Raw genomic sequence first — 13,337 nt, forward strand, 5'->3', positions numbered from 1 at the left:
TTAAAAATAAAATAAATATAGCCTCCATTAAGCTGCCCATCACAAGCCTTTATATTATTATTTCTTGGGATCTTTCTGTCTACGTGCTGTACTCAGCACTGTGGAAAACACAAGGAGGAAGATAGGAATACACCCGCCCCCGGGGACAGGCACACGTCCTGGCGCCCGACAGAGACGACAGAGCAGGTGACAGTCGTGGCTCAGAGCAACTGTAGCGGGTCGGGAAGATGCTGGAGAGGTTCTATGTGTCTTGAATTTGAGGTGCCAGAAGGATAGCAGAGCAGAGTTGCCCAGGAAGCCCTTAGAAATGCAGACTGAAGTTCAAGAGACAGTTAGAAGGAGTCTTTGCCTAACTCAGAGGGAGGGGAAGGAGGTTTAGAGTTGAAAGTTGCCTTCATGTAGGTGATTACTGAAGATGGAAGAGAAGCTCTGACAGAAGGAGAAGGAAGGGGGGAAACAGACCCTTGGGGATTTGAGATTGAAGGAACCAGACAGTTAAAGAAGTGAGCAACAGAGGAGAGCTGTGGAAGGCAGTATCTTTTTTTCAAAGCAAAAGAAAAACACATTTTGGTAAGAGAATGAGGGGCTAATTAAAAATTATGGGTTGAGTATCACGTTTGACAGTGTCTTTCATTTGACTATGTTGATCGTAGCCACCAGCCCAGAGGAAGGAATTAGACCATCATCATCTTTCCTATAATCCACAGATAAGTACCTGAGGCTCACAGAGGTGAAGTTCCCAGCATTACAGAGCTAGAACACGGTAGCTGATAGTCGAACACAAGCCTGTCTGACCCTGAAGGTCATGTCTTTTCCACCGTAGTGTGGGTGGAGCTGGACAGAGCATCAGATGACTGCCTTCCCCCCCACCCCCTACAAAGCAAAGGAGGATGAGGACTCACGCGGCAGTTAGATTCACAGTCACTCTCAATGTTGCAAAAAGGCTAGTCAGGTCCAGGTTGGGTGGCCAGATGGCTGAGCTGTAGGAAGAGCAAGTAAAAGGAACTGGCATGTAAACCACCTTCCCGAGGTGTGCAGCAGTGAAGGCAGGAGAGAGCGGAGGGTTAAGGAAGCTCGGGCCAGAACCGAGCATCTGAGCACTGCCTAGGCCTGGAACGGGTGCGGGCAGTGTGGTTAGAATCATGTGTCCACTCTGGGACAGCACCACCCCAACAGTGGGCACAGCAGCAGGAGCGGACCAGCTCCTGAGGGAAGAAGAGGAAGCAGTTCTGTTGCTATGGAAACCCTCAACTCTGAGCTGCTACTTGGCATTTTAGCATGTCTTAATTTCTGCAACAAAATCTTGCCTGGTCTGCGGATGACACAGCACTCAAGTAAATACCGTACAATGAAAATGCGCGTTACCTGGTTCACTGGTTGATGCTGCTGTGTGGTCTCTCCCAGGCATGTCACTGATGGGCTCTTGAAAGGCTCAGATGCAGCCCAGGCCGCTCAGTACGTCGCTATGGAGAAGGCCACAGCCGCCGAGGTCCTGAAGGCCCAGGAGGAGGCCCCCCACAGCTCGGGCCAGCCCGTCCCCGGCGACGTGAAGGCAGAAGTGGTGCCCTTGGCTGTCCACCACGCGCAGAGCTCTCCCGTGGTCATCCAGCCGTCCCAGCTCTCCTCCGCGCTGCTGAACCCTGCCCAGCACGCACCTGGGGGCCCAGGCCCTCACCCCGCCAGCGCCCCCGCCGCCACGCAGGAGGCCCCCTCCACTCTGCTGTCCCCGCAGATGCCCGGGGATGGCTCCTCCGTGCAGAGCCTATTCATCGAGGAAATCCACAGTGTGAGCGCCAGGAACAGAGCGGTGTCTATCGAGGTAGGTCCTCCTTCCATTTCTCCTAATTCCGTGAAGGGGGAAGGATGGGGTCCTTTCCCACCAAGAGTTGACAGTCTGGTTGTAGAGACAATGGATATATGTATCAAAGATGTGTATAACTTATATACATATATGATAGATTTTTAAAAGTCATTAAGTAGGTTTCAATTGCCAGATTAAGAGAAAGGCCATCAGATTTCAGAGAAGAGTCAGGTACCCAACCTGTAGGAAGATGAGACAGTGGTGTGCTGGTCTGTGTTTAACAATAGGGAAAAGCCTGATTTGTAGCATTTGCCAGTTTCTGTGGTGGAAAGACTTAACCAACCATTACTGATTTTGAGTAAAGCAACAGTGTGACATCCACTGAACGTGACTTTGGGAGGAAAGATGACAGTCAGCCCTCCTGAGCCAATGTGAGCTGGCTCAAGCACACCACTGGTGAATGCAGGGTTCACCAGTGACCTTGAAGATGAAATAGAATCTGGGTAAGCAGAGAAGGCTGGTGAGCGCATTCTCAGATAGAGAAGGTCGGGCCTTGAGTACACCTATTTACTGGGAAGAGGAGGAAAAACAGCTGGCCAAAGGGGCTGGAAGCTGACTCAGGAGAGATTACTCCCCGGTCTCAGACGACTAAGGTTTTATTCCATGGATATCAGAGAAATTCTGCTGCTTGGACCAGTGATAAAATGTGGTGTCTTGAGAAAATTCATGTGGAAACAGTATGCAGAACTGATTGAGGTGGTGGGTCTCAAATAAAGGATGCTGGATGGGAAGCTGTTGCCAAAGTCTCAGAAGAAACAAGAGAGGGAGGCCTCAAAGTCACAGGGTATAGAGAGAGAAAACCTGCTGTGTTTTTAAAATATTCTTTTCAGCAAGAGCTGGTGTCAGTGTTCGTGCAGCACACTGCATTCCCCTGGGTCTCTCCTTCCCCTTCGCTAAACAGTCTCCTCCGCTCAGGACTGTGTCCTGGTCCCCAGTCCTAACCATTCCTGCCTCTCTTGCAAGTCAGCAGTGGATAACTTGTTTCAAGAGGTGACCACTTAAAACCATGAAGGCCAGAGTCACGGCCACTGGGCCTCTGAACACGAGGCAGCTCCCCTCTGCTCCAGACTCGGAGGCTGTGCCCCCTAAACCAAGTTAGCTGCTTATAAAATGCGTATTACAAGACAGGGTGAAATGTGATTGATGATGATTCTGCTTGTCAGGGTGGGGAGGAGGCTGCAAGCACATCTTCCTCCTGAGAATTAGTGGATCTGCCACATTAAACACCTCTATATTGCAAAGAGGTCAGTAGGATGATTCTTTTAGTTAAAAATGTCTATTGAGAATCCACGAGGCATAATTACCATTGTTATGTGTATATTTTAAGTTTTAGCAGCACATTCACAGGTCACCTCTGAAATGCTCTGATCCCCGGTAAGGAGGCCTGAGTCTTCCTACTGGCTCTGCCTTTGAGCTTGATTCACTCAAAAGATGTTACTGAGCCCGAGTGAGTGCTAGCCTTCATAGGCTCTGGGGTAGGCAGTGAACAGAAGGGACCAGGCTCTGGTGATGATAAATGTGAGGAAGGGAAAAACAGAGGCGGCTCAGGATGGTGACAATGCTGGCTGTTACTCCTAGAGTGTGAATCTTGGGCAAATCCTTCATCTCACTGGGCCCCTGTGTTCTCACTGTAAGATACACTGATTCTGTGATCTCCTGGGTCTTTTCTGATTCTGACAGTATGGGGTTCTGCTGATCCTGGTGCTCATTTCCACTCTTCCCTCTTAAAATGATAATGTAACATCTCAAAATCACAGGAAAATGTCCTTTCAAAAAATGTACAGGTATTTTAAAATGCATTTTATGTATTTCTGTGTAGAAACTGTAGAACTTAATGGAGCTTAGAGATTATCTCAATACCCCCTGCATTTGGTAAATAGGAAAATGTGACCCAGAAGGTCATATGGCAATTCTTTAGACAGCAGCAGAACTAAAACATAGGATTAGTGAGTGTTCTGGTGTTTGTTTCTTTGAACATCTCCTCTATGATGAAAGCTCAGTGTAGACGAAAAGAAAGTTACGGGCTACACGCCTTTGTGTATCTCTATGCCTCTCATGAGTGCTGGGAGAGTATGTGGTTAAGTGCTCAGTGATAACCGAGTGAGCGGTTGGGTTTCTGAGCTTACTGCTCTGTGAATGAACTTCACTTGGGCTTCTGTGGCAGCCTATTTAAGGAGATGTAGCAGACAGCATAAGGGTCAGGTTTGTCTGATGTGCAGACATGTCCCTGGACACAGAAGCCAGAGCATCATTTGACCAGTGGTTTAAATGGGTTACACTTTCTCCCACCCCAGCATCAAATCTCAAAACTTATCAAATCACGTTGCCTTCTGACTTTTGAACTTTCTTCATTGCTGATGTCCTTCAGAAAGCAGAAAGGAAATGGGAAGAGAAAAGGCAAAATCTGGACCACTATAACGGGAAGGAGTTTGAAAAACTCCTAGAAGAAGCCCAGGCCAATATTATGAAGTCAATTCCAAACCTGGAGATGCCACCAGCCTCAGGCCCCCAGCCAAAGGGTGATGCTCCAGTGGACAAATTAGAACTTTCAGGTAAGGTGCTATCAGAGCTGTGTGGTGCCACCCACATGGGCACAGGCTGGCCAATGGGATCAAGCTCTCACTTCCTAAAAATCTTATATACTATTATATCTCAACTATGCCTCAGTAAAAAACTTTTTTTAATTTATAAGTTTTAGGTGCACAATAGTGATTCACAATTTTTATGGGTTATATTCCATTTATAGTTATAAAATAGTGGCTATATTCCCAGTTTTGTACAATATATCTTTGTAGCTAATTTCTTTTATACAGCATAGTTTATAACTCTCAGTCCCTTACCCTTATCTTGCCCCTCCTCCCTTCCCTCTATACTCACTGGTAATCACTAGTTTCTTCTCTGTATATGTGAGTCTGATTCATTTTGTTATCTATGTACTACTTTATTTTTTAGATTCCACATATAAGTGATAGCATAAAGTATTTGTCTTTTTCTGACTTATGCACTTAGCATAATACCTTCCAAGAGTCCATGTTGTAAATGGCAAAATTTGACTCTCTTTATGACTGAGTAATACGCTCGTGTATATATACACTGCACACCTTCTTTACCCATTCCTCTGTTCATGGACACTTAGCTTGCTTCCATATTGCGGCAAATGTAAATAATGTGGCTATAAGTACTGGGGTTCATGTATCTTTTCAGATTAGTGTTTGTTTTGGGAGGCTATATACCCAATAGTACTATATACTACTGCTGGTAATTCTGTTTTTAGTTTTTTGAGAAACCCAATACACACAGATGGCCAACAGTTATTTGTTCAACATAACCAGGGAAATTTCAAATCAGAATCACAATGAGATATTACTTCACATCTGTTAGGATGTCTTTTATCAAAAAAACCAAGATAACACATGTTAGCAAAGATGTGGAGAAAAGAGTACCGTCATCCACTATTGATGGGAATGTAAATTTGTACAGCCACTATGGAAAATGGTATGAAGGTTTCTCCAAAAATTAAATATAGAACTACCATATAACCAGGAATCCCACATCCAAGTATATATTCCAAGGAAACACAGTCATCTCAAGAGATATCAACACTCTCATGCTCACGGCTGCATTATTTGTGAAGGGATATGGAAAAGTTCATAGCTGAATGGAATGGATAATGAAGATGTGATGTGTATGCCTATAATAGATACATGTGTACATAATATATACTTACTGCATATTTATACATATATTCCATTATTTGTGAAGGGATATGGGAAAGTTCATAGCTAAATGGAATGGATAATGAAGATGTGACGTGTATGCCTATTATATAATTATACATGTGTACATAATATATACTTATTGCATATTTATACATATATGTATATAGTATATACACATATATAATATATATGTGGATAATTGTGTAATATATATATATATGTGTGAACATTATTCAACTATAAGAAATAAGATAATCCTGCCTTTTGTGACAACATGGACAAAAACTGAAGTCACTCGGTTGTGTCCAACTCTTTGCGACCCTGTGAGCTGTCGCCCACCAGGCTCCTCCATCCATGGGATTTTCCAGGCAGGAATACTGGAGTGGGTTGCCATTTCCTCCTCCAACATGGATGAACCTGGAGCATATTATACTAAGTGAAAGAAGCCAGCCAAAGAAAAATAAATACTGTGTATCCTCACTTATAGGTGGAATCTTTAAAAAAAAAAAAGTGAACTCACAGAAACAGGGAGTCTAGTAGAATGGGGACGTGCTGGTCAGTGGATACAAGCTTTCAGTTACAAGATGAATAAACTCTGGATAGCTCAGGTACAGCAAGTTGACAATAATATTTAATATATACTTGAAATTTGCTGAGAGAGTAGATCTTAAACATTCTTACCACACACACACAAAACTATGAAGTGATGGATTTGTTAATGATTGTTAAGCATTTCACAATTTTTATGCTTATCAAATCATCAGGTTGTACACTTTACATATGTATAATTTTGTTCAATTATATCTCAAAGCTGGGAGGAAAATAAAGTCCATTTTAACAAGAAAAAAAATTTAATTGGAAACAAAGCCTCAGATGTCTCTAGAGCCTTGCTTCTATTTTAATTTTTATTGGCTACTACTGTTGAAGAACTGTAACCATAGCAGGGAAGCTGGGTTCTGCATTAGGATTCTAGAACAGTGTCCACTAAGAAAAAATGTAGCTTCTGCCTTTCTTATGAATTTATGACGCTTTGCCACAGCAGCTGGGGGAACAGGAGGCCTGTGTTTAAATTGAGCTCTCCTTAGAAAACACCAGATTTTATGAGTTCCCAGAGGGATGTTAGATCACAGAGAGGATTCACATTATTTTTTAAATCAAAATTATTAAATAGTGTATTTAACCAACCAAACCATGGAAATTAAGCATCAGTGTCTCCATAATAATATAAAATAGCTGTTAAACTCAAGCTGGTAAATCAGTTAAAAACCACGTGCCTTATTCTGATCTTAAAATTATGGACAAAGACATTATTTTACATGCAGCCCAGGGCACCTCAAGTTGGTCAGAGACAGAACCTTTGTCATTACATATGGGAGGGAGACCAGAGCCAGGCTTTTGGCCTCAGGATGAGACCCTATAACCCAGCACCCTCTGCACAATGCAGAAACCATCCACTGCAATCACTGGCCTGTCACCCTGATGACTTACCCAAGCCTGTATTAAAACTTTCAGGAGAAAATCCTCAAGCACCTCCTCTAAACAACTCCATGTCATTTGCTCAGAAGAGACAAACACTCCTGGGAGGCCTGAACTGTGAGTCCCCAAAGTTGGGGCAAAGGCTAGCTGGAAGCTCCGATTCCAAATTTCTGGTTTTACTGCATTTGCGAGCTCTTGGATAGAGTATTGGTAAAAGGTGGAAGGGAAGGATATTGATACAGGACAGGATTGAAGCCGTTTGAGTTTTGACTAAGAAATGCCCCTTTCTGGGCATTTTTGGCAGGAAAGCTCAGCAGACAGCTGCATCTCCTAACCTTCAGTGTCAGTACTACTTTTTGATTCGCTCATTTCTGCATTTGCTTCTTCCTTTAATTAGCAGAGAGGCCGTTTCTAACCATATAACCATGACCAAAATAATCCACTTTCCCCCCAACTCTGTTCTGTGACCCCATCTGCTTCCCACTCTCCCTCTGGCCCTTTCTGGGCCAGATTCTGCTCTCACCTCCTCCACATGAAGCCTTCCTCCGAACCCTCCTTTTCAAACTCAGGGATGAAAGCTCTGGAGGCCCTGCAAGGGGTTCTGACCTCTCATCTCTCCCGGTAAGTTTTTTGGGGTAAGAAATTTGTTTAGAAGTCACACTAAGTAATACTTGCATAGCATTTGCTATAAGCCAGGCATTATTTTAAATGCTTTATGTGCATCAAGCCATTTAATCTTCACAACACTGCAGTGGAAACAGTATTGTTAACCCATTAAGCAGATGAGACAACTGAGGCAGACAGAGGTTAATTAAATTGTTCAGGGCCTTTCTAGGACTTCAAACCAGTCAGGCTTCAGGGCCTATATTTTTAGTTGTTGCACCATGGAGAGAAGAAAGAAGTTTTGAGTCAGGTTGCACTGACATTCTAGAAATACAGTGGACTTTCTGGATGTTATCTTGAAAGCTGATTTTGCAATGACACACTGTTTTCCAGAAGACTCTCCAAATTCAGAACTGGACTTGGACAAGCTGGGGGGTAGGTCCCCACCTCCTCCTCCACCACCTCCACGGCGAAGCTACCTGCCAGGATCTGGGCTCACCACCACAAGGTCGGGGGACGTGGTCTACACCGGCAGGAAGGAGAGTGCCACTGCTAAGGTCTGATGGGTGAAGCCCTGCTAAACTGGTCTCTGGGTACAGATGATGTCCCTAGACAAGGTCTTCTCTGCTCTCCTTTAGAACATGAAAGGTAGCAAACAGGAGCAGAGAATGAACTAGATCTCCAAGGAAGCGCCACAGGTGGGAAAGTGTCAGTCAGTATACTATTGGAATAGACTCAGCCCCAGGAGTTCTGTCCTTAGTTGACTTAGCCGCAACTATGTGAAATTCAAATCACCAGCTACTTGCCCAGCTAAGACTGGAAATGCGGGCCTGCAGGGCAAGCACAAGAAAGATCATCTTACAGAGGTAACTGCGATTAGCTGACCCTGCTGTGGGCGTCAACAGAAAGAGGTTCAGAGAGCTTTCACTTCCACTTAACCTGGCAAACTTGGTCTTTTATGTTAAATGAAAATACAGGTTCCAAGGAGGACCTTTCTAAAAGGCATTAAAATTAAGGAGTTTTAATTCTTCAATTTCTTTGCCAAAATGACACCTTGGGCAAGGAAAAACCCAAACTACATGGGAGTGGACAAAACAGCCTTTTAGCTTGATTTGAAGAGCGAGGAAGCTGAGGCACCTGGCAGTGAGGGAATGCACGCTCTTCTGTGATCTGTCCCCCCTTTTGCCAGCACCTGGGGGTGAAAAACCAATAACTGTGGTTCATATCTTCCACAGGCAACCAGTGAAGATGCTGGACCAAGTCCACAGGCTAGAGCCGCAAAGTGTCCGGCCGAAGAGCCGGCATCAGCCTGGGCCCTATCGCCAGCCCCCATCACTGCTTCTGCAAAGGAGGAGGAGGAGGAGGAGGAGGAGGAGGGAGACAAAATCATGGCGGAACTTCAGGTATGTGGAGAGGTGACTGACTGTGGCTCCCGGCCGCTCCCATCTGGGACTCTGGCTCTGTCTCTCACAGATTCATGAGGCATAGTGGGCATGGGGAGGGCCCTGTGGGACCTGGGCCATGTCACCTGCATCTCTGGGCTGGGCCTGAGGTGGCACTGAATATGTGTAAGGCATGACCACTGCATAAAACAGCTCAGGAAGTGTATGCCCAAAAACTAATTCCAAGCTTTCCTAGCTCTGGCTGGTAGGATTTACTTTCCTTTCAGTGTGAATAGTCCCTGCTTCACACATTATTTAACACTTAACACACTATTGACTGAGGGATTTTTGCAGAAACTAAGGCCCGTGGCCAGCAGTTGGTTAAGTGAATACTGAAACATCTCAGGTCATTTGGTAACAAAAGATATATGACTACATCTGTGGTCAATAATGAGTTAAGATGGGGATTAGAAACACCAGTCCTTCCTAAGGACTGATTCAAGCCCCCTTCAAGTGGGGTACCCTTCTTTCCCTTTAATTCTTAGAATGACAGGCCTGGAATCATGTGGCCTTCTGTCCTCCACGCCAAATTCCTAGTCAGTGTCAATGTCATCTTTTCAGGTATTCCAAAAAGCAGAATAATCTTGATTCCTGTTTTCTTTGGTCTATTTGAGAAATGTTACTTTATTTTTAGATTTTTATTTGTTAGCAGACCCAGTCTATTTGTAGTAATAATGATGGGATATAGAGCTATACCCAAAGTTGATCCCACATTCAGATCCTGGGTGTAAATCTGACCCAGGTGTACACTCTAAGAACTTGTCTAATCAGTCATAAAGCATAATTCCTAGACCAGTCTATTTGTAGAATATTTCATTTTGATTCATGAATTAATGTAGGACTTTTTTGCCCATTCGATGGTCAGATCAAACTTGTTTAGGGCTCCAGAACATGTTTGCCAAGGTACCAATGGTTTTGTGCAGCCCAAGGATCTGCCTTCCTCATTTGGAGCAGGAGAACTTTGAGACCATGCTATGTGTCCATCCTGCTCTCCATGGGAACAACTGCCAACGTTAAGCTGCTTGGGTTTTCCAAGGAAAGCCTGGTTTAACCTCATTAAAACTCATACTGGCCTGAGACATCCCCTCCATTAAACAGTTTAAACCTGTGCTGCTTACAGGTTTTTTAGACCAGTCAAAGAATTTCATTCATAGGAACCATGGATTATAGTTAGTGACTCATGAAACAGTTGAGTGCATGGAGGCCTTATCCACTGAGGGCCCTCTGACCAAGACACTGGTAGGTCAAGGCTACTTGCTGCTGGGCATTGGTGCCTGTCCTAAGATGCACAGGCAGATGCTGAGGCCATTCATTATGGCATTTGCTCCCAAATTATGGTGTAAATAACAAATATGAAGGGGAAGAGGACAAGATAGTGGAGAAGAAGGATGTCAGCTCATCTCCTCTCACAAAAACACCACAACCACACTAACTGCTGAACAGCCATCAACAAAGAGGACTAGAACCTACCAATAAGAGATACTCTACATCCAAAGACAAAGAAGAAGCCAAGATAAGACAGGAGGAGGGACACAGCTGCTGCCGTAACATCAAATCCAGTACCTACCAGGTGAGAGACCCACCAACGGGAAGATGATTGTATCACAGAGGTTCTCCCACAGGAGTGAGAGTGTGGAGCCCCACGTCCAGCTCCCCAGCCTGGGGCCTCAGGAGGCGTCCTCACAGCATGTGGCTTTGAAGGCCAGCAGGGTTGGGGTCAGAGCACTCCACCAAAAGGAGGGAAACAAACTCCACTCCTGGAGATGCACTCAAGGTCTTGTGCACTCTCAACCCAGGGAAAAAGCAGTGACTTCCTAGGAGCCTGGGCCAGACGTCCCTGCTGGTCTCAGAGGGTCTCTGGGGAGGTATGAGGTCACTATGGGATCAGAGAGATGGGAGGCAGACATACTGGAAAGTACTCATAGGTGTGAGCTCCCCAAGCAGTCACCATGTTGACCCAGCCCCACCCAACAGCCTGTAGGTCCAGTGCTAGGACACCTCAGGCCAAACAACTGATAGGAACACAGCCCCATCTGAGCCCATAGCCACCTCTGAACAGCCACCCCTTGACACAGCTCCACCCACCAATGGGCAGGAAGCAGCCGCTCTCACCAGGAAGCCTGCACAAGCCCCTTAGATCCGCCGCCTCCCCCAAGAGGCAAACACCAGAAGCAAGATGAAGGACAGCACTGGAGCCTGTGGAAAGGAAACCACAATCAAGGAAAGGGAATCAATCAGTGTGATACACCCATATTAACAAATTAAAGAATAAAAACCATATGATCATCTCAAGAGATGTAGAAAAAGCTTTTGACAAAATTCAACATGCATACATGACAGAAACTCCCCAGAAAGTGGGCACAGAGGGAACCTACCTCAACGCAATACAGGCCATATATGACAAACCCACAGCCAAAATCATTCTCAGTGGTGAAAAACTGAAAGCATTTTCTCTAAGATCAGAAACAAGGTAAAGATGTCCACTCTTGCCATGATTATTCACCATAGTTTTGGAAGTCTTAGCCATGGCAACCACAGAAGAAAAAGAAATAAAAACTGTCACTATTTGCGGATAACATGATACTATACACTGAAACTCCTAAGGATGCCACCAGAAAACTACTAGAGCTAATCAGTGAATCTGGTAAAGTTGCAGATTACAAAATTAGTGTATAGAAATGCAAGGGATTTCTGTGCATTAAGAGCAAAAAAATCAGAGAAATTAAGGAAACAATCCCATTTACCATAGCAACAAAAATAATTAGATAACTAGGAATAAACCAGTCTCCAAGGAGGTAAAAGACCTGTATTCACAAAACCACCTAAGAACTGAAGAAAGAAATCAAAGATGACACAAACAGATGAAGAGATATATACCATGTTCTTGGATGGGAAGAATCAATATTGTGAAAATGAATATACTATCCAAAGCAATCTACAATTGAAGGCAATCCCTATCAAATTAACAATGGCATTTTTCATAGAATGAGAACAAAAACTTTTTACAATCTCTGTGGAAACACAAAAGACCCCCAAAAGTCAAAGCAATCTTGAGAAAGAAAAATGGAGCTGGAGGATTCAGGCTCCCAGACTTCAGGCTCTACTGCAAGCTACAGTGATCAAAACCTATGGTACTGGCAGGCTAGAAAGCCCCAAGGTAAACCCATGCATCTATGGTCACCTAGCCTATAACAAAGGAAGCAAGAATATACAATGGAAAAGAGACAGCCTTTTCAATAATTTGTGCTGGGAAAACTGGACAGCTGCATATAAAAGAAGGAAATTAGAATACTCCCTAACACCATACACAAAAATAAACTCTAAGTGGATTAAAGACCTAAATGTAAGCCAGACACTATTAAAACTCCTAGAGGAAAACATAGGAAGAACATTCTTTGACATAAATCACAGCAAGAAGTTTTCTGACCCACCACCTAGAGTAATGACAACAAAAATAAACAAATTAAGCCTAATTAAACCTAAATTAGGACCTAATTAAACTTAAAAGCTTTTGCACAGCAAAGAAAACCATAAACAAGATGAAAAGACATCCCTCAGAATGGGAGAAAGTATTTGCAACTGACAAGGGACTGATCTCCAAAATTTACAAATAGCTCATCAAAAAAAAAACAATAAATGGGCAGAAGACCTAAATAGACATTTCTCCAAAGACATACAGATGCCCCTAAAACACATGAAAAGATGCTCAACCTCACTAATTATCTGAGAAATGCAGACCAAAACTACAATGAAGTATTGCCTCACACTAGTCAAAGAGACCATCATCAAAAATCTATAAACCAATAAATGCTGGAGAGGGTGTGAAGAAAAGGGAACCCGCTTATACTGTTGGTGGGAATGTAAACTGGTATAGGCAACTATGAAGAACAGTATGAAAGTTCCTTGAACTAAAAATAGTACCACATATGATTCAACAATCCCACTTCTGGGCATATCCAGAGAAAACCGTAACTCAAAAAGACACATGCACCTCAGTGTTAACTGTAGCACTATTTACGATAGGCAGGACATGGCAGTAACCTAAATGTTCATCAGAAGAATAAATTAAGAATAGGTGGTATATATATATACACAACAGAATACTACTCAGTCATCAAAAAGAATTAAAAATGCCATTTGCAGCCACACAGATGGGCCTGGAGATCATCATAAGTCAGAAAAAGACAAATATATGATATCACAAATAGCAGTTCAGTTCAGTTGCTCAGTCTTGTC

The 13,337-nt window shown here is 43.8% G+C and overlaps 1 protein-coding gene across 11 annotated transcripts in view; it reads left to right on the plus strand.

Annotated features, from left to right (window-relative positions):
- KIAA1217 (KIAA1217 ortholog) overlaps positions 1 to 13,337 on the plus strand; it is a 349,091-nt gene that overhangs the window by 320,344 nt on the left and 15,410 nt on the right. For 10 of the 11 annotated variants that reach the window (XM_052651328.1, XM_052651331.1, XM_052651337.1 and 7 more), the window contains 4 exons: positions 1,405 to 1,819; positions 4,230 to 4,413; positions 8,053 to 8,216; positions 8,895 to 9,062. In XM_052651328.1, coding sequence (XP_052507288.1) covers positions 1,405 to 1,819; positions 4,230 to 4,413; positions 8,053 to 8,216; positions 8,895 to 9,062 — 931 coding nt within the window. The remainder of the gene's footprint in view (positions 1 to 1,404; positions 1,820 to 4,229; positions 4,414 to 8,052; positions 8,217 to 8,894; positions 9,063 to 13,337) is intronic. The other variant, XM_052651329.1, reaches the window with a different exon arrangement.

This window comes from Budorcas taxicolor, chromosome 13 (assembly GCF_023091745.1).
Source record: "Budorcas taxicolor isolate Tak-1 chromosome 13, Takin1.1, whole genome shotgun sequence".
NCBI classification, from domain to species: Eukaryota; Metazoa; Chordata; class Mammalia; order Artiodactyla; family Bovidae; genus Budorcas; species Budorcas taxicolor.